Source organism: Anser brachyrhynchus (assembly GCF_964034855.1).
Source record: "Anser brachyrhynchus genome assembly, chromosome: 13".
NCBI classification, from domain to species: domain Eukaryota; kingdom Metazoa; phylum Chordata; class Aves; order Anseriformes; family Anatidae; genus Anser; species Anser brachyrhynchus.
In genome coordinates this window covers 15,505,923-15,523,022 of record NC_137708.1, presented here as the reverse complement: position 1 = coordinate 15,523,022, position 17,100 = coordinate 15,505,923, and the positions used below count along the sequence as shown (strand labels likewise).

Sequence of the window (17,100 nt, the reverse complement as noted above, 5' to 3'; positions counted from 1 at the left end):
ACCGCGGGGAGGCAGCGGGGCCGGCTAATTGATTGCAGTTTCACCAGAGGCACGGGCCGCTCGCCTCTAACGCGGAGCAGACCCGGAGGAAGCCCACCGCCGTGCCCCTCCTTGCTAATTAGTCTTTGCTACTGCATGCGGCTGCGGCGGAGCTGGGGGGAAAGCGTGCGGTTTTTCTTGTTAGCTGTCAGGCTGTCGTTCCCTTCCACGTGCAAGCTTGCATTTCGGGGACGGCTGTGCGGTGCGCTGCTGCCGGCTCGCTCCCTCCTGGGTGGAGAGGCAGCTGTGGAAGGGACTTGGTGCTTTGTGAATCCGGAGCTGCTCGTTGTCCTGTGTATTGGCAGTGGCTTTAGGTGCTTGAAAGGAGCCCATTTCAAGCCTTGAGCTTGTTTTCCCCAGCTGGAGCTGATTTGGGCATCCCTGGTTTGCACTAGAGGACAGCTGAGGTCTGGGAGCGTACAGCCTGTAATTTGGCTGGTCTTCCTTCCTCTCTCCTAAAAGCAGGCAGCCAGGGGAAATCTGGGAGTAGGACGGTGTGCTAGACCTCCTGACCCGCTTTGCTCAGAGTTTCCTGGACATTTTTCACCTCTTCCCCTTCCCCAAAAAGAGCAGGGACAGTGCAGACACCAGAGGGGTTGTTCAGAGGTATGGTTTTGCCCTCACAGAGCCCTTAGATGTTGGAAACCAGTACGGCCTCCAGTTCCTCTCTTTGGCAGCACTTGCTAGAAGCAGCATGAAATTGTGTGGTTTCTCCCATGTTTTCTCTCAGCCTTGCTGTCCCTATCGTCTTCCCAGGCTGGGGTGGAAGGTGGCAGATAGGAGCTTGCTGCTGCCCCTCTGTCCCCTCCCAGCACAGATATTGTCCTGCAGAGTTTCCGGATGCAGTTGGGGTCTGGACATGGTGGTGGGACACATGAGCCCGGTCAGGCTGTAGGAGCTGCATTAGGGTGCAAAGAGCCAAGGGGTGCAAGGAGTTGGGGGTTTCCGACCTCCCCGTGTGCCTGTTGCCGGAGGGGAGGAGCTGCCCAGCTTTGCTGCCCCAGCTCACATAGCTGCTGTCTCACACCACGCCTCTTTGCTCTCCTCCCTGCCAGGTCACAGACCAGCTTCCTGAGATTTTGACGCTGGATCGGGATCGTTTTAACTAAAGATGGAAACACTGGAGTCCGAATTGACCTGCCCAATCTGCCTGGAGTTATTCGAAGACCCTCTCCTGCTGCCCTGCGCCCACAGCCTCTGCTTCAGCTGCGCCCACCGCATCCTGGTGTCCAGCTGCTCCTCCAGCGAGTCCATCGAGCCCATCACCGCCTTCCAGTGCCCCACCTGCCGCTATGTCATCTCCCTCAACCACCGGGGCCTGGAGGGCCTCAAGAGGAATGTGACGCTGCAGAACATCATCGACCGCTTCCAGAAGGCGTCGCTGAGCGGCCCCAACTCCCCCAGCGAGAGCCGCCGCGAGAGGACGTACCGCAACAGCCCTACCATGTCCGTGGCCGGCGAGAGGATCGCCTGCCAGTTCTGCGAGCAGGACCCGCCGCGGGACGCCGTCAAGACGTGCATCACCTGCGAGGTGTCCTACTGCGACCGCTGCCTGCGGGCCACCCACCCCAACAAGAAGCCCTTCACCAGCCACCGCCTGGTGGAGCCCGTGCCCGACGCGCACTTCCGAGGACTCACCTGCCTGGAGCACGAGAACGAGAAGGTGAACATGTACTGTGTGGCTGACGACCAGCTCATCTGTGCCTTATGTAAACTGGTGGGCCGCCACCGGGACCACCAAGTGGCATCCCTCAGCGATCGCTTTGAGAAGCTCAAGGTAAGCGCCGAGGGCATCCCTGGGCCGGGGCGCACCGCTGGGAGCCAGAGAGCTTCGTGTGGGGGGACCGGTGCTGGCTGCGGGGAGCTCTGGCGGCATGTCTTTTAAGCCAAGCAGGGCTGTGGGCTGGAGGATGGGGTCCATGCACTCATCCAGGCCCTTGGGCATTTCCTTGGGCTCCTTCCAGTGTGCTCGAGGCCTGGGGACCGCAGCACATGGGGAGCCTCCTGCTGTTCATGAACCTCCCCTGCCTGCAAACTGGTGCTGCAGGAAGCGCTGCGGGCACCGCCTTCATGTCCTCTTTGGTACGGCTTCCCCAGTCCTCCGCACTGCGAGAGAGAAGGCTCTGGGATGCAGGGATGGAGCTTCCCTCTCCTGCCCATGCGCCCTAACCTCCTCCTCTGTCCTGTGGGACCTCTGGCTTTTGGCCAGTGCCACCTCCAGCAAGGTGTCCCAGCCGTGCCACCGTGGTTCTCCATGGTGGGAGCCTCTGCTCCGCCGCAGTCGGCATTCTCCATCCTCGTATCCCTCGAGCTGCAGAAATGAGCAATTGTTTTCCAGCCCCCTTACCCCGAGCCTGTGCCACGTATCGATCCAAAGTGAATTCTTGCTCTGCTGCTCCTCAGGTTGGAGAGAGCAAACTTCCAGGGAGCCCTCTGGGGTGCTTTGAAGCTTAATTTTTATGCAGTGGCTGTGCTAGTGCCGAATAACATGTGAACCCGTGTGGATGATGTTTGACCTATATAAAGTTAGAAATCCCTCTCTGTCCCCTGTGCATTCCGCATGAGTCTGCAAAATGGTTTTAATTCTTTTTTTTTTTTTAATAATAAAAAAAATAGAGCTGGTCCAGTTAGAGGTCACGCTGGCGAGGCTGTAACTGTGACTGCAGTCACGTTCCCATTGCAGCCCTTCTTATGTCTTTCCACCTTCTTCTTTGGTCCTTTCTCCCTGAATTTTCTGGGCTTGTTCTGACCCAAAAGTGCTTTTCTTGGCTCTTTGTCTTGTTAATGCTTTTAGACAAAATCGATTTCTCTGCTCTTGTGTTTTCTGAGGGCAGAAGAAATAGTTCTATCACCAGCAAAAATTGAGAAGACTTCTTGTGTGCAGGCTGGATTGTTTTAAAAAGAAAAGAAAAAAGATTTCTCTCCAGCCATCAGTCTTTCTAGATGTTGAGTTTACCCTGAGCTGTTTCCCGGTTGGGTTTCCACCTGCCCTTTCCTCGCAGCTCCCAAACCCAACGCGACTCGCCCAGCAATGCAGCGTGGTGCTTGCCGGCATGCCCGTCCTGTCTTCGTGCTGTGCCTCACCGGAGCTTCCCCTGCTCGGGACGCAGCGCCAGCAGAGCGCTCCTCGGGTCAGAACATTCTTTTTCCATGAGGAAACGTCTCAATTAGCAAGTTGGAAACCCTAGAAAGAAAGGACCATGTATGTTTGTATGCAGTAAGACTTGGGGACAGAAATTAAACCCTTTTAATATTTCCCCCCATGTCAGCTAGCCAGGCAAGCTCATCTGAAGACAAAACCCCCGACAACGAATTGCTTCTTCAACCAGCCAAGCTTTTGCAGGTTGCCAAAAAGCCAAGCTTTTGCAGGTTGCCAAGACATCTTTTTTTTTTCTTTTTTTTTTTTTCCTGTTTGAATAACAGCCTTAAGTGGTTTTGGACAAGGAGGGAAGCTCTCCTCTGCTCTCTCTGCTATGAACACTCCTCCTGTGCTGCTCGTCCTGCACAGCTCGCCCTTCGGGCACTGCCAAGAGTGCGGCCGCGATGCTGGTAGGAGCAGCAGCTGCCTCATTCCCTGACGTGGAGGAGCTGTTTTTTGGGGGAAGATGCCTTGTTGTCCTCCTTCTCCCCTGCAGTCAGCCTCCCTCTTCCTCTTGCGTGCCCTTTAGTGGGTGGGGATTGCCCTAGGTGAGGACTGGAGGCCCACTGGGGATGGATGTGGGGTGTGAGCATCCCCCTGCTCCGGATGAGCACCCGGGGCAGGATGACTCCAGGATAACACTTCCCCAGCAGAAAGTTTCCCTCCTGAATGCAGTGCTGCAAATAGCTGGTCCGTTTCTTGAAATGTGAGGCATAAAGCAAATAAATGAAAGTCTGAAATGCAAAGCTGCATCTCTGCCTGCTGAGCCGAACTAAGAGGGATGAACGTTTTGCTGCTTGTGAGAATGCAAAATTAGCTGCACAGCCTTCGTCTACACAGGAAGAGATGCCTTGTCCAAGCTGCATCCTTGGCTGTGGTCTTAAATCTCTTAATGTAATAAGCTGCAAAGCACAGAAAATCAAACCACATTGACCAGTGCTTCCACATGTCTTTAAATGCACTGGCACACTGGGGATGGTTCATTTTGTAACTAAATGACGCGCGGTGGAAACTTCTTTTGCCTCTTTTTGCGTCTGTTGCTATTTAATTTCTGCAGGGATCTGGTTTGCAAGGCACAACTACTACGTGGTTATCAGTCTGTAGTGCCTGGTTTGGCAGAGTTGTGCTTTTTTTCTGATGCCTTCTCTCCTGATGCTCTACCTCCGGTGCAGGAGCAGCACGGGATCAATAGCGAGCGTGCCAGCAAGCTTTAAAATCAGAGTCAATATTTGCAGCTGCATTTTGTCCTCATCTTCGTACATCCTCAGTCTATACTTTTCACCGTGGTTGAGTCCGTTGCTGGTTCTTCCTGGAAATACTGGGAATCCTTGCTGGCTGCTCTCTGCTCTCCTAACCCTGTCGCTTTGCCCCCTCCTTGCTCTCGTGAGCTGTCCGTCAGTGAGCACTGAAGCCAGGCTGCTCTCGAGCATCCATGGAGCTCTTGGGCATTGAACAGCAAGCGATTGCTCTTGTTTTCTGGCTTCGATCACATTGCTCGAGCTAGTTGGAAACACCTTTCAGATTTAAAAAAAAAAAAAAAAAGGAAAATTGGAGCAAATTATTCTGTCAAAAGGACTGCTTTCCACAAAAAGGCTTTGGTTGGGGATTTTTTTTTCCTTGTTTAGAAGAGCTAAGTGCCTGAAAACTGTACTTTTTGTTGTTGTTGTTAAATCCTGAAGTGTTTCAGTTCTGAGTGCTACCTGGGAGAGCAGGGACCTGTGCTGCTCTTGGGGTTGTTGGTTGGTGCTGGGGCAGATGCTGAGCACCGGTGCCCAGGCTGCTCCCTGCCCCAAGCCTGCAACTGCTGCATTGCTTGCAACGTTGCCAGGTCAGGTTTTTTGTTCCATGCATCTTTAAGTCCACTTGTTTATACCACTCTGCCTGCACAAGGCATGTTGCTTTTAGGTATAGTTCTTGCTCCGCAGGTTCTTGAAGGCTTTCCCTGTCCTTTCTCCTCTTGCAGCTCCCCTTACGGAGCTGCCTCTGCTGCCCGGGCCCAGGAGGCAGCGCATGCCTGTGGTGCTCCAGGTGCACCAGCTTGGCTACAAGTAGTCAAAATGCAGGGGCTCGATGCTTGTTTTCCCCTCTCTGCACATTCAGGAAGGGGTGGGATGCTGACTGTAAAGGTGTCCATCACTTTGTCTCACTGGCTGAAAAATCAGCATTAAAAATCAAATTAAAAATGGGCATAGATTAAGCGCAAAGCAACCGGCTTGACCTAGATAAAGCAAACGCCTAGGACAGCAGCACGTTATCAGTTGAGTAAAAAAAATCTCCGCCAATTATAAATCGAGATGCCTCGAAGCCCGTAATTACAGTCATCCCCGCATTGTGCTGCCCTGTCCCGTGCGCTGGCTGCCACCCAGCCGGGGCCGGGCGTGGGGTCACCACGGCGCAGCGAGAGAGGTCGCAGCGAAAAAGGATTTGGTTTGTGAGCTCCGGACAGCTCTGCAGCGGAAAGAGTTTCAGAAAAAGGATTTTGCCGTAAATTATTCGCTGCTTTGCTTCTGCATCTGATCTGTTCCCTTTGCGGGAACCAGCTAAGGGCCGTTGCTGAGGTTTCCATTGACCGACACACTGGGAACAGCAAAAAAAAATATTTAAATATATATATATAGTAACACTTTCTTATCTGCTCTCTGCTAAAGGAGGAGAATAATCGCATCTCCTGTTATGCTTCATACAGGTGCGCTGCCTCCAGTGGGTTAGTGTCAGTGTGATGAAGTTTAAAAAATAATAAACAAACCCCCGTGCTAGACAAATTGTATGCAGAAAGCTGATAGTTATTCCAAGGCTCTTCAGAGAGCGGTGGGGTAGAAAGAATGAGGGGAAGAAACCTTCCTTGGTGCTGCAATGTAAGACTTCTTCGCCTCGGGACCAGGGAACGTGTTCTCACTTGCGCTGTGTGAGTCACCAAGATCGCTGCTTAATTTATAATTTACTGTACTGCCACGGGGCTAAACTGAATTTTATACATTTATATACCTATGGTTGGCTTTTATTTTTCTCGTTTTCCCACATGCGGAAAGGAGCTGGCTGAGAGCGAGGGTTAACGTTGTGATTGCTGCGACTCCTACACAGAAGGTGGGGGGCTGCTACCAGCAAACAAAGGGAAACCCAAACCTCTGGCTGTGTGGCAGCGATGAGCTCCTTCCCCTGAAGCAGATCTTTTTTGGGTCTGCGTCTGCCCAACACCTGCTTAGAGAAGGAGATGCAAAGCCTTGCTTCCGAGCTGGCCTGGCGTGGGGTGATGCGGGTGGATGAGGCTCCCGAGCAAATCACCATCATCTTCCCGATCCATCCATCCCAGGCTGCCAGCACAGTTTTGCTTGGATTTGCCAAAAACACACAATTGATGCGTGCTGCAGGCACACGCTTACCTGTGGAGCATGGATCATATGGAAATACAAAATTTTCCTGGCTTCTTTACACTGCAGTGGGAAAGGGATCAATACACACGCTCTGGTGTCTGATGTAGCTCCCAGTTTAAATTTTCCGTCAGTGCAGAAAGTGTTGGTCGCTGTTTCGTTACTGATCCTTTGTTGGGCGCCAGGACCTTGAATCAGCCCTGAGCGCTGGGCTCCTTGGTTTTCTTTCCCAGCCATCAGCTTTTTGGGCAGAGTTTGGATTTTTTAGTTAATTTATGTTTAAGTAAGCAATTACAGGTCCTGAGATAGCAGGCCTGGAAAACTGCGTTGGCTAGATCAATCTCCTGCTTTTTCCAGGACCGTGTTCACTTCCAGCCAAATCAGGTTGCTGCGGTCTCCCCAGCCGCCAGGACCTAGAGCAGCTCTGTGGCTGGGAGCAGCTAGAGGATTCACCTCCTGCCTTGGCGTCCTGCAGGACGGCAGGCCCGAGCTGTGGAAGAAGCAAGACGCATCGTCTCATCCTGCCTCATCTCAGCTTCTCCCCAGCCTGAGGCCTCGGAGAGCCTCCAGTGCTGCAGCAGCAATGCCTCAGATGTGCCTCTGAAAGCACAAGGAATAGGCAAAAGGGGCTGCTTCAGCGAAGGGCCCTTTTGCCACCTGCAACGCAACGGTACTGAGCCTGCGTGGATCGTGTTTGCACTCGGATGCGAGGGTGAGGGCAGGGGTAGCTCAGAGCAAACCTCACTTGTGGGGACACCACGAACCTCCCGGTGCTGTCCCCTGTTCTCCACGTAAGTAGTGCTTGCCACGGTGCTTTGCCTTAATTTTAATTAGCGCTGCCCTCTGGGCTGCTGGCAAGGCACCGGCATAGGCAGTCATCAGAAGAGGCTTGGAGAGCATCGTTTCCAGTTCAAGCAGAGCACGGGTTGCGGTGCTAAGCAGAGGCGAAAACCCTTCCAAGTTGCTGAAGGAGGACAGGGAGGTTTTTTGGCAGAAGCCGTTGCGCTGGTAAATTAGAAACGAGAAATTTATGAGCGCGTTAAATTGTACGACTGTGGCCGCTCCGGTTCGTTAGGTATTAAATTCCTGCTTAACTTCCTGCCTCGTGGTGATCGACTCCTAGATGGCAATTAGTTAGGTGGGAATAATTTGTGGGAAAGCACCGCTCGTGCCCCATGCATGGGCTGGGGGGCACGGGACACGCAGGATTTCCTGCCCGGAGGGGAAAGGTTTGTGCTGGTACGAAGGAGCGGGGAGCACGCTTCACCTTCAGCTGAACAATATTTTCACTTGGCAGAACTTGGGTTTTATGGCTCTGTGGGAATGTCTTCTTGCTCAAAGCCCCAAAACCCAAATCCCCCAAATTTTTGGTGTTTGGAGAGCGTCTGTACATAAAGAACAGAAATAAGTCTCTGGGTCTCACCTTCCTTGAGAGGGGACCTTTCCCTGGGCTGCAGGAGGAGAGACATGAAAAGGATCAGCAAAACATCGGGTGAGCGGTGTCGTGGTGGCCCAGGGCCAGCAGGTGCGTAGGTGGCTTCTGGGGGTGTCACCCGGTGGGCTGTCCCTCCCTGTGGGCTTCGCTCCTGGTGCTGTTTTGCGCAGCTCCATCGTGTTGCTCTGGGCCTGGAATAATGTGGTCAAACTGAAAAAAAGAAAAAAAGAAAAAAAAGGAAAAAAAAAATGGGTCTTAGGCACGTGCAAAGTCCAGCCTTGGCTTTTGCAGCTGGCTTCTCCTGCAGCTGGGGCGGTGGCGTGGTGCCCATCAAACAGGCTTATGCGAGAGATGACAGGTTTAGCAGTTGAATTTTCTATTTCTGGACGGGGGAATAATCTCTAATACATAATACTTTTTTCCCAGCTGAAACAAGTCTGTGCCAGTCCTTGAGCTACGGCCCTGTAGTTTTTCAAGACAATTGACGTTCCCATCAACCCTAATCTTTGTTGCATGCGTTCCTTGTCATGTGATTTAACAGATATATTTTCTCCTCTGTCAACAGGTTTGTTAACAATACAGATGCTTTCATGCTATAGTTTTCTGTAATGTCTCTTTGGAGGCTTCACATTTGTGTTTTGCAGTTTCTAAATTTCTGTTTAGCCCTGCTTCTTCTCTCCCCACCCTGCCGCTGGCTCTCTGAAATAGGAACTATTTCAGGGAAGACTCGGGGGCTTGCAGGCGTTTTCCTCCCTGGAACAGGCACTTTTGTTTCCTGAAACAATTGCAAGCTGTTATCTTTTCAAGGCTTCTGTCTGATGATGGCTGTAAGGGCGTGGAGCTGAACTTCCGCTGCTTCAGTTCTACATGAATAGGTTTTCTTTGAAACATGAAAATTTTAGTGTAATCCCACCTCCCATAGAAGGTGTTTAGTGGTGTGGGGTTGCCTCGGGTTTCTGTGAGCTGGTTTTGCTCCTGGCAGCTCTGAGCCTTGCCCAAAGGTGGGACAGTGTCTGAGGCCATTTATTCTCGGCTGTTTCGCAGTGCTCCTGCTGCCAGCAAGCTCGCGCTGCCCCTACCCTTTTTTCCTCTTTTTTTCAGAGATTTTACTCCAGCTTCTCCACTCTTTGCTTCGTGCTTTAATCTCACATACTGGAGCTCACACTGGCAATGCCCTGTGGTCTGTCACATTCCCATGCCTCCCCCCAAGCCCTGGCCGGCATTTTTGGCAGCCTCACGCTGCGGTTCGCGTCTCCCAGGGTCCCTGCATCCTCCCTGGTGCACCCTCAGCTCCACGGCCTCAAATCTGTCACGGGGGGTGATCCCTCTTTCTGATAGTCCTGCCCCGAGCGGATGTCGCTTAATATTCAGGATGTGTGGCGTTACGGGGTTATAATGAATATTCAGAGCATGAATTAGCGTGGCTCGGTTAATTACGCGCAGCGTGCGATAGGGAAGGCGCAGGCTCTCGTTAGGGCTGCGCTCAGCTATTTGCAGCGCGTACGCTTGCTTGGAAAACGTGTCCTGGGAATGCTCGGTGTCTTTAAGTAATTTGGAGAATTGGTTGTGTGCGCTTGGGCGAGCGGCGTATGAATTTCTTAGTAGGCTTGAAGTCATGCTCTGAGATGCTGAATATGCTATTATTATCCCATTAAACCCTTAAATAGGCTTACAGGTGTTATTAAGTAATTTTACCATGATGGCTGACATGCTTTAAAAAAATATATCTAATTTGAATATCCAATCAGCGTGTGTTTAACGTGCCCTTTTGTAGAAGTGAATGTACAACAGCAGAGTGTGTGCTGAGTGTGTGCTGATAGAAATCCTTCTGTGTTGGGGCTGGAAAAGGATCTTGGGACCATGAGACCATGAGGCAGGAGATCTTCAGGGTTCCTGCTCTGTTCTTCCACAACGGGTCCCTGGAGGGCACTGGTTCCTACTTTGCACTTCTTGGCCCACCTTGTTTTGGTCTTCATAAGCAGGTATGTCCACAACGAGGAAAGCAAAATCTCTCGAGCTGGCCTCCAGATGCACAAATCCTTGCACCTCTCTTGTTCTGCTGAGCTCCTCGTGGGCCAGTCCAAACGTCCGTAGTGTTTGGAGAGCCCCGTCCTTACAGAATGTCCTGCCCAGATGATGCTGTGGTGTAACATAAGCATGCGTCTTCTGTGTCAGGTGCTGACAGCACCGCCACGGGGTGGGTGATGGCACTGGGTTGGCACGGTGGTCAGTGCTGGGAGCAAAGTGAGTCTCGGGTGTGACGAGCAGAGAGGTTTCTCATCAGCCCTCTCTCTAAGGTACGGATTGGGTGTCTCTTCTGCTCCTACCTGTTGAATTCCTTTTCTTTGGGGAGGGTTCCAGCCCAAAAAACACTCCTGGAGGGATATCTAGTGCTGCCACCTGTGTCCCACCAGCCTGCAGGACCCGGGGCTCCTGCAGCGAGGTGACACAAGCAGGCGAGGCTGGCGCATGCTCCCGTCCCACGGGTGGCCATGGACTCTCTGAGCATTAAATGACTTTTCCACCTGGGAAAGCTGTCGGATGAATTGTCTGCATCCCAAGTGCAGCCCTTTCCAAGCGCAGCTGGAGGAGGGCGAGGTGCGCGAGCAGAGCTGGCAGGCCATCTCCCTTGGATGGAGCCTCCAGGAGCCTTTTCAGTGCTTCAGGCTGAAAAGCGCCTGGCCGGGCCTCCCATCCGTCCTCCACGCGCCAGCACCCCTCCCTTCAGGGGCAGAGAACGCAGTGCTCAAAGGAAGCCTGGATTTTCTGACGCAGCTTGCTTGCTTCGGTAGCCAACTGGCTGTGGGACAAGGTTGCGCGACCGTCCCGCATGGTGGTGGTGCGGCGCACGGTGCTCCGTGGCTCCTGAAGCAAATCTGCTCCTCGGGGGCCCAGATTTGGCATTTCAGTTTTTAAAAATGGCCTGATATGCAGCCTGCTGGAGCCCCCTCCACTCATATGGGCATCACTGATTTACAGGATAAGCTCAGGAAATAATGTGCAAAAAGGCGTGTGTCGTGAAGGATGTGCCAAAGCAATAAATCCGGATTCCTTCCGTGCTCCTCTAAGGGGGCTTTTGGGAACCAAACATCTGGTGTCAGAAGAGGTCCAAGAGAAAACGTGCACGGGTTGTCCTTCTATGTGTGCTGTTTGGGCTTTTTTTTTAATATATATACATAAAATGGTGATGGTTTGGAAATAAAGGTCAGGGGGTGAAAGAGATGCTTCCGCTGCAGCTCCGCATCCTGGTGATTGCCTGACGTTTGTGGTGGCGTGAGCTGTAAAAATCCAGACTACAATTTAAAAGCCTTGAAAAATGCCCCTTTGTTGGCCTCCCAAGGAATGAATTATGTCCTGCCCGAAGCTCTCGCGGCCCTGTGAAGGAGACATTTTCATGAGCATTGTTTCAGAGTAGCAGGGCAAAGGGTGTCTGCAGCATGGGGTTTAACAACAAGGAAAGCTCTTTCTATCATGTGTTTGTAAAGGCTTATCTCAAAATAACTTACCCTAAGTACTTCAATACTGCTGAAAGTGGTGTTCTTCCCAGATAACTGGTGTGTGGAACCATTTGTATTAACATTGGATGGGGGCTTGTGGGTTTATTGGGTGTGCAAGTTTAAAGGTGGACCTTCTCGTCAGCATCTGTGGGCATAAAACAGGGTGAGGGTCCTGCAAAGCCATAAGCCCTGTAGTGGTGTACCGGGAGTGCTAGCGTTTTATGAGACTAATAACTCAGTTAAAGCCCTCAGTTTTCTTTTAAGCCACACCTTGCTTCTGAAAAAAATCTCTTTTACCAGAAACTTCATATACTTGGTTCCTCCATGGGAAGCTAAGTGGGTTGGAAAACAGAGAGATGCTCAGGTGTCACGGGGAAAGAGGCTTGGATGGAGAGGTGCCTGTGTTGGGAATTCTGTTTGCAGCCTGAGCTACCGACTTCGTTCTGAGGCGAGGACAAACGCTGCAGGTTATTTACATGTCCATGGGGTGCGGGGGCATAGCTGGGAGGTGGCAGAGGCATCGTGGTTTTCACTGTTCTGCTGGGTGTCCTCGGGCACAGAGGCGATGTGGCCATGGTGGGTGGCAGCTGCTGGGCCGTGGGCACGCTCTGGTGGCAGAGGAGAGGCTCCTCAAGCCCCGTTGGCTTTGCTGCTTGAACTCGCACCTCAGGCAGTGCCCTCCTCCCGTGCTTTGCTGGTGCTGCTGGCGCATCCATCAGTGAGACCACGACCTGCTGCAAAGGTTGCAGAAAGCGATCTGCTCGCTGGGACACCTGGCTCTGGAACTTGTTAGATCATCCCAGCACCATCCGTCCCTTTGCACGTGAAGCTCGCAGGTCTCAGCTGAAGCTCTATCGTGAAAAAAAAAATAAAATCATAAAAGCCACTTGACCCATTTGCTGAGCATCTGCCCTGTGTTGGCTGGAGGAGGCAGCGCAGGGTTTCCGTGCGTGTGGGGCTGTTCTTCTGGCCAGTGCCTCTCCACCACTTGCAGCCTACCTGAAAAGCAGCTGTGCAAGATGTGAGCAAGAGCCATTCGAGCAGCTTAAATCGGTTCTCACGAAGCAGCGGCTGGCTCAGCTTTTTCGTCTTGCTGCGCTTTGATCTGACAAGCGTTCGCTGAGGAAATTAGCTGTAAGGTCTTTGCCGCTGTGAAAGACAGGCGGTTTGGAGCATGAAGCGTGAGCTGTGAATCGCTGTGCTGCTCCGTCTCCTGTCACGGCTTCTCTGCTCCCGACATGGGGGTCTGGATTGCCCCTGGAGCGAGCAGAGCCGCTGCTGGCACCAGGATGGGTGCTGGGGTCCTGCCCCAGCAGGGGCTGGGCGCGAGGAGGTGACATCTGGCACCGCAGCCCGGAGGAGGCATCCCTTCCTTCCTGTTGCCTTGACGAGACTCTTGAGTAGGGGGAAGAACTTAACCTTTGCCAAGGTTAACGATGTTAATTTCTTCCGGTTGTAGGTGTGGATGCTGTCCTAGGCCCCCATTCCTGGCAACGTGCAAGCTGGACGCTGCCTTCTCCTGCAGTCCCCCTAAAACAACTTCTTGTGATTCAGCCTCCCAGTCCTCGCTTGCAAATTCTTCTTTGCTCTGCCTCAGTTTCCCAGCTCTAAAGCCGCGCTGCGTTAGATTGGCATTTGAAAGACAGGAAGCGGCTGAGATAAGCTGCTGCTGAAGGGCAACGTGGTCTCCTGAGCTCGGAGCTCAGCTGTGCAGGGAAGAGCTATTGATTTTCCTTTACCTTGCTTTCAAATGGAGTTGTCAGCTTTACGACTAAACATTATGTGCTGTTAATGATTTGCTGTCTCAACTTTTTGTCTTAAAGTCTTGGCTGTTCACCTTTCTGGAGGTGAAGCACAGAAGTGCTGGCACGCAGGAGGCCCGCTGGAGAGCAGGAGGCTTCCCACCTCTTTGAGTCATTTGTTGTCAGCTCCAAAAAAAAGGAAAAAAAAAGGCAAAGACGGTCTTATTTTGTTTGTTGGGTGTGGAGACCTTTGGGGTTGCTTTCCATCGTGTTGTCACAAGGCAGCAGCTGTACCTGGAGGTCCTCCCCGTGCGCCCAAGTGCACGTGTGGATGCGTGCATGTGTGGATGCTCTGGCAGTCCTCCCTGGGCAGTCCCTCCCGCCCAGCTAAATGCCAGCTGTTTGTGGCGCATCAGAATAAAAGAAGTTTCATATCCATTTCAGTTATCTTTCCATTCCCGCTCAGTTTTGGGGGCTGGAGTTCTTCTCCCAGTGCTGGAGCTCTGGAAGAGTTGTTTAGAACTGTGGTTTTATTTATTTATTTATTTTTAATTAGTTATTTGCTTTAATCTTAAAAGTCATAAGAAGAGAGGGGGTAATTTAGGATTCTGACGACAGAGCGGTCTGTGCATCCTGGCTCTTCCTGTAGCATTTTACTCCAGCTCGCCGAGCCCCCGGACCTAACTGGTTTGTTCACGCGTTCCTCCAGATGAAAAGGGAGATGAGACACACGCCCTGGGAATTTGTCAAAATGCATCAGGCTCCCCATGCTGCTGGCCCGTGGTTCCTAATAGACTCAAAGGGGAGTAAATCAGCATCTTGACTTCCAAGGTCATCCCAGATGCCTCCATCTGCAGCGGCAGGGATGGCATCGGCATCGCAGCGAGCACAAGTGCCTTTGGGTGCTTCTTCACCCTCTTCTGGGTTGGAGTGTTGGTGCCACCACGGTGCCCTGGCATTGTGGGGACGTGGTGTGGGCACCAGCAAGCCGCTGTCCCCACGGTGCTGCTCCAGCATTTCTTGGGCAGGATGCTGCCCCCATCACACCAGGGAAATCACGTCCCATTGACCCCAACCCAGCCAGAAGCAGCCCCAAGGGATGCCCAGATGTTGCACAGCCACTTGGAATAAAATACTGTTCCGTTTTAGGACTGGGAGGAAGGTGCAGAAGGCAGGTCCAACCCCAAGGACTCCATCTCAGTGGGTCAAGGCTGGCGGGACCCCTCTGTGCCCACAATGCTGCCGAGCCCTCATATTGTGAAGCCCAAGCATCCGACTGTTCACCGGGGCATATCTTTAGCAGTGGCCAGGAGAGCTCAAACCCGTCCGGATGGTCCCTGGCTTAAAAACGAGTCTTTCTGTTTCATCAAATGCCCCTCAGTTCTCAAAGCTGTGATTTTTTTTAATTTGACGTTGTTCCTTGTCAGTCCCAGCAGGAAATATGTTTGGGACCAGTTGGAAAACAGAGGGGGAAAAAAAATTACCAGAAGGTTTTTCAATTCTTTGATCTTTTTTTTTTTTTTTTCCACAGAAAGCACAGCGAGAGAATGAATATTCTCCTGCAATCTGTTTGCTGCTCTCTGGGTAGTAGAGGATGACACCAGCTGTGCTGGCAGAAATCTTAAAAAAAGAAAAATCCCAAACTCACATTAGCAATTAAACATATCGCTTATTGAACTCTGGAGCTTAATCATATTTTTTTTTCCCATTTTTATTTTGTTTCCATTTCATTTTGTGTCTGAATTCTGGTCTGAGGACATGCAAGTTGAGGGTTTTGCATCAGGCAGATGCTGAGTTATTCCATATTCCAGTCAGGCTTAATTAATGCAGTGCACACGTGCGTTTGTGCCGCTGTGGCCACGGGAGCCTGTAGGGATGGTAAATCGTTACCAGCGGTGCCAGGCCTGTATAGGGGTGTTTTAGGCAGAGTTGAGACCTGGGCTGTGCACCACGGCCCTTGTGGGCTGCAGCTCAGCATCTCCTGGAGATGTCACCTGCAAAGAGGTTGAGGACGGGCAAGGAGCAGAGAAACGGGGCCATTGTTTGCTGGAGGCTGCAGGAGCTCAGAGCCTTGCGAGGAGAAACCCTTGCAGAGAGGAGGGAAGGACCAGCAGCCCCGTTTCAAGCTGAGAGCGTTTCTGTGCTTGCACCCCGTGCCCTCGTCCCTGTACCCCGGGGCTGTGTGAGGGAAGGAGGAGAGCATCTCTTTGCTTCTCTTGATGCAAAGCTTGTGGTTGGACGTGGCTGCACTTGGTCTCTCCTCTTGTTCCTGGCGTGGGATGGCTTCTCCTGAAGCTGCTGGCTGCGGGCTCCATCCCCGCTGCGAACTGCAACGCATCGTGCTGCTGCGGCGCTGGGTGATGCAGAGCGCTTGGTGCCGCGGTGCGTGGTGAGGGAAGTGCCAAGCGGGACGTCTGCAGGGCAGCAAGCTGCCCGCACCGGCCAGGAGGTGTTCCCAGGTTCGATTTTCCTTTGGGTTATTGCTAAGTGTCCAGCTCTGTCTCTCCTTCACCACTGCGATTGCTCCAGAACCAGTCCCGATGCGTTCCTCAGCTCAGGAAGCTGCTGGTCTGAAAGTACTTCAGAGCCTGCCGTACCCTCCTGTCCCACCGCCTCCCACTTTGCATCCTATATTCCCATGTTTTATCCTATATTCCCATGTTTTATCCTATATTCCCATGTTTTATCCTATATTCCCATGTTTTATCCATTCCGGCAGCTTCTTCGGTGAGTCCTGGCACTCCTTCAGCCCGCTGGTAACAGGCAGCCCCCGGTGGGGTGTTGCAGTCAAGCGCATCATTGAAATAAATTGTCTCATAAATTATCAACAAAACCAGCTCCAACATCGCTCGGTGGCATCCCCGGCAAGGAAGCTGTGTGGTTTTAATGCAGCAGTGTGGACAAGGCCGGTTTTGTGTTCGACCAGAGCAGTGGGACAGGAGGGCGTGGAGCCGTGGGGATGGAGTCTGCTGCTTCCGCGCACACCAGGGCTTTGCCAGCCTGGGCAGCAGGACAACGTGGTGGGTTTTGTCATGTCAGCCTACCGGGACTTTTGTAGCATAAGGAAATATCCCACCCAAAGCTGTGTGGGAATGGCCTAGGTCTGTATTTTTCTCGTTTTGTAGTTCTGTGGTAGAAGGCACGGTGGTGGGCTGGTGCGCGGGTGATGCCAGCGGGAGCGCAGGGGCTCGTGGTGCACTTCTGGCCAAGCAGCCACGGGGGCTGCACGGGGAGCAGAGGGATGGGAGGAGGCTCCGTGCCGGGTAGCTGTGTGCTAAAAAGCTGGCAGGCATCCCTTCTGATCGAGGATTTGGCGCGTGTGCTGGAGGAGCTGAACATCTATCCCGGCTGGAGGACACGTTCTGCAGAGACTGCTTGGACACGCAGCATTTTCTGGGCACTTGTGGGAGAATTAGCATCATTAGCCTGAGTTCGTCGTCATTTGTAACGGACCCTATAAAAAAGAACCTAGCGCTGCTTTCCCTGAGTTTGCCTTAGTGGTGGGGGCGATGCAGTCACTTTTGCGCAGCGTTAACGGGTGCGGGTGTCTGCGGGGAGCGGTGAGGATGGGGGTGCCAGGGGGACACGGGGCGCAGCCTGGCCTAGCCTGCTGTGACAGCAGCAGCCGTGAAAGCCATCGGGATTTTAATCATGTAGCCAGGGTCGGGGAGGGAAGATGTTACATCGGGATACAGCTGCTTTGTGCGGGGCATCCCCTCTCTGAGTAGCGTTTCTGTAACAGGTGGGCAGTGCATGGCGCTCGGAGGGGGGCAATGCTATTCCCGGGGGAAAATGTCCTCTTCCATCTAAAGAGGGACGTGGAAGGGATGGGTGAGATCCCCTGAGGCCAGCATGTGGCCGCGCACGTCCCTGCATCGGG

General features: G+C 52.7%; 1 protein-coding gene across 4 annotated transcripts in view; it reads left to right on the top strand.

Annotated features, from left to right (window-relative positions):
* MID2 (midline 2) overlaps window positions 1-17,100 on the top strand; it is a 73,849-nt gene that overhangs the window by 12,204 nt on the left and 44,545 nt on the right. For all 4 annotated transcript variants that reach the window (XM_080554117.1, XM_080554118.1, XM_080554119.1 and 1 more), the window contains one exon: window positions 1,095-1,816. In XM_080554117.1, coding sequence (XP_080410243.1) covers window positions 1,151-1,816 — 666 coding nt within the window. In that variant the 5' untranslated portion in view covers window positions 1,095-1,150. The remainder of the gene's footprint in view (window positions 1-1,094; window positions 1,817-17,100) is intronic.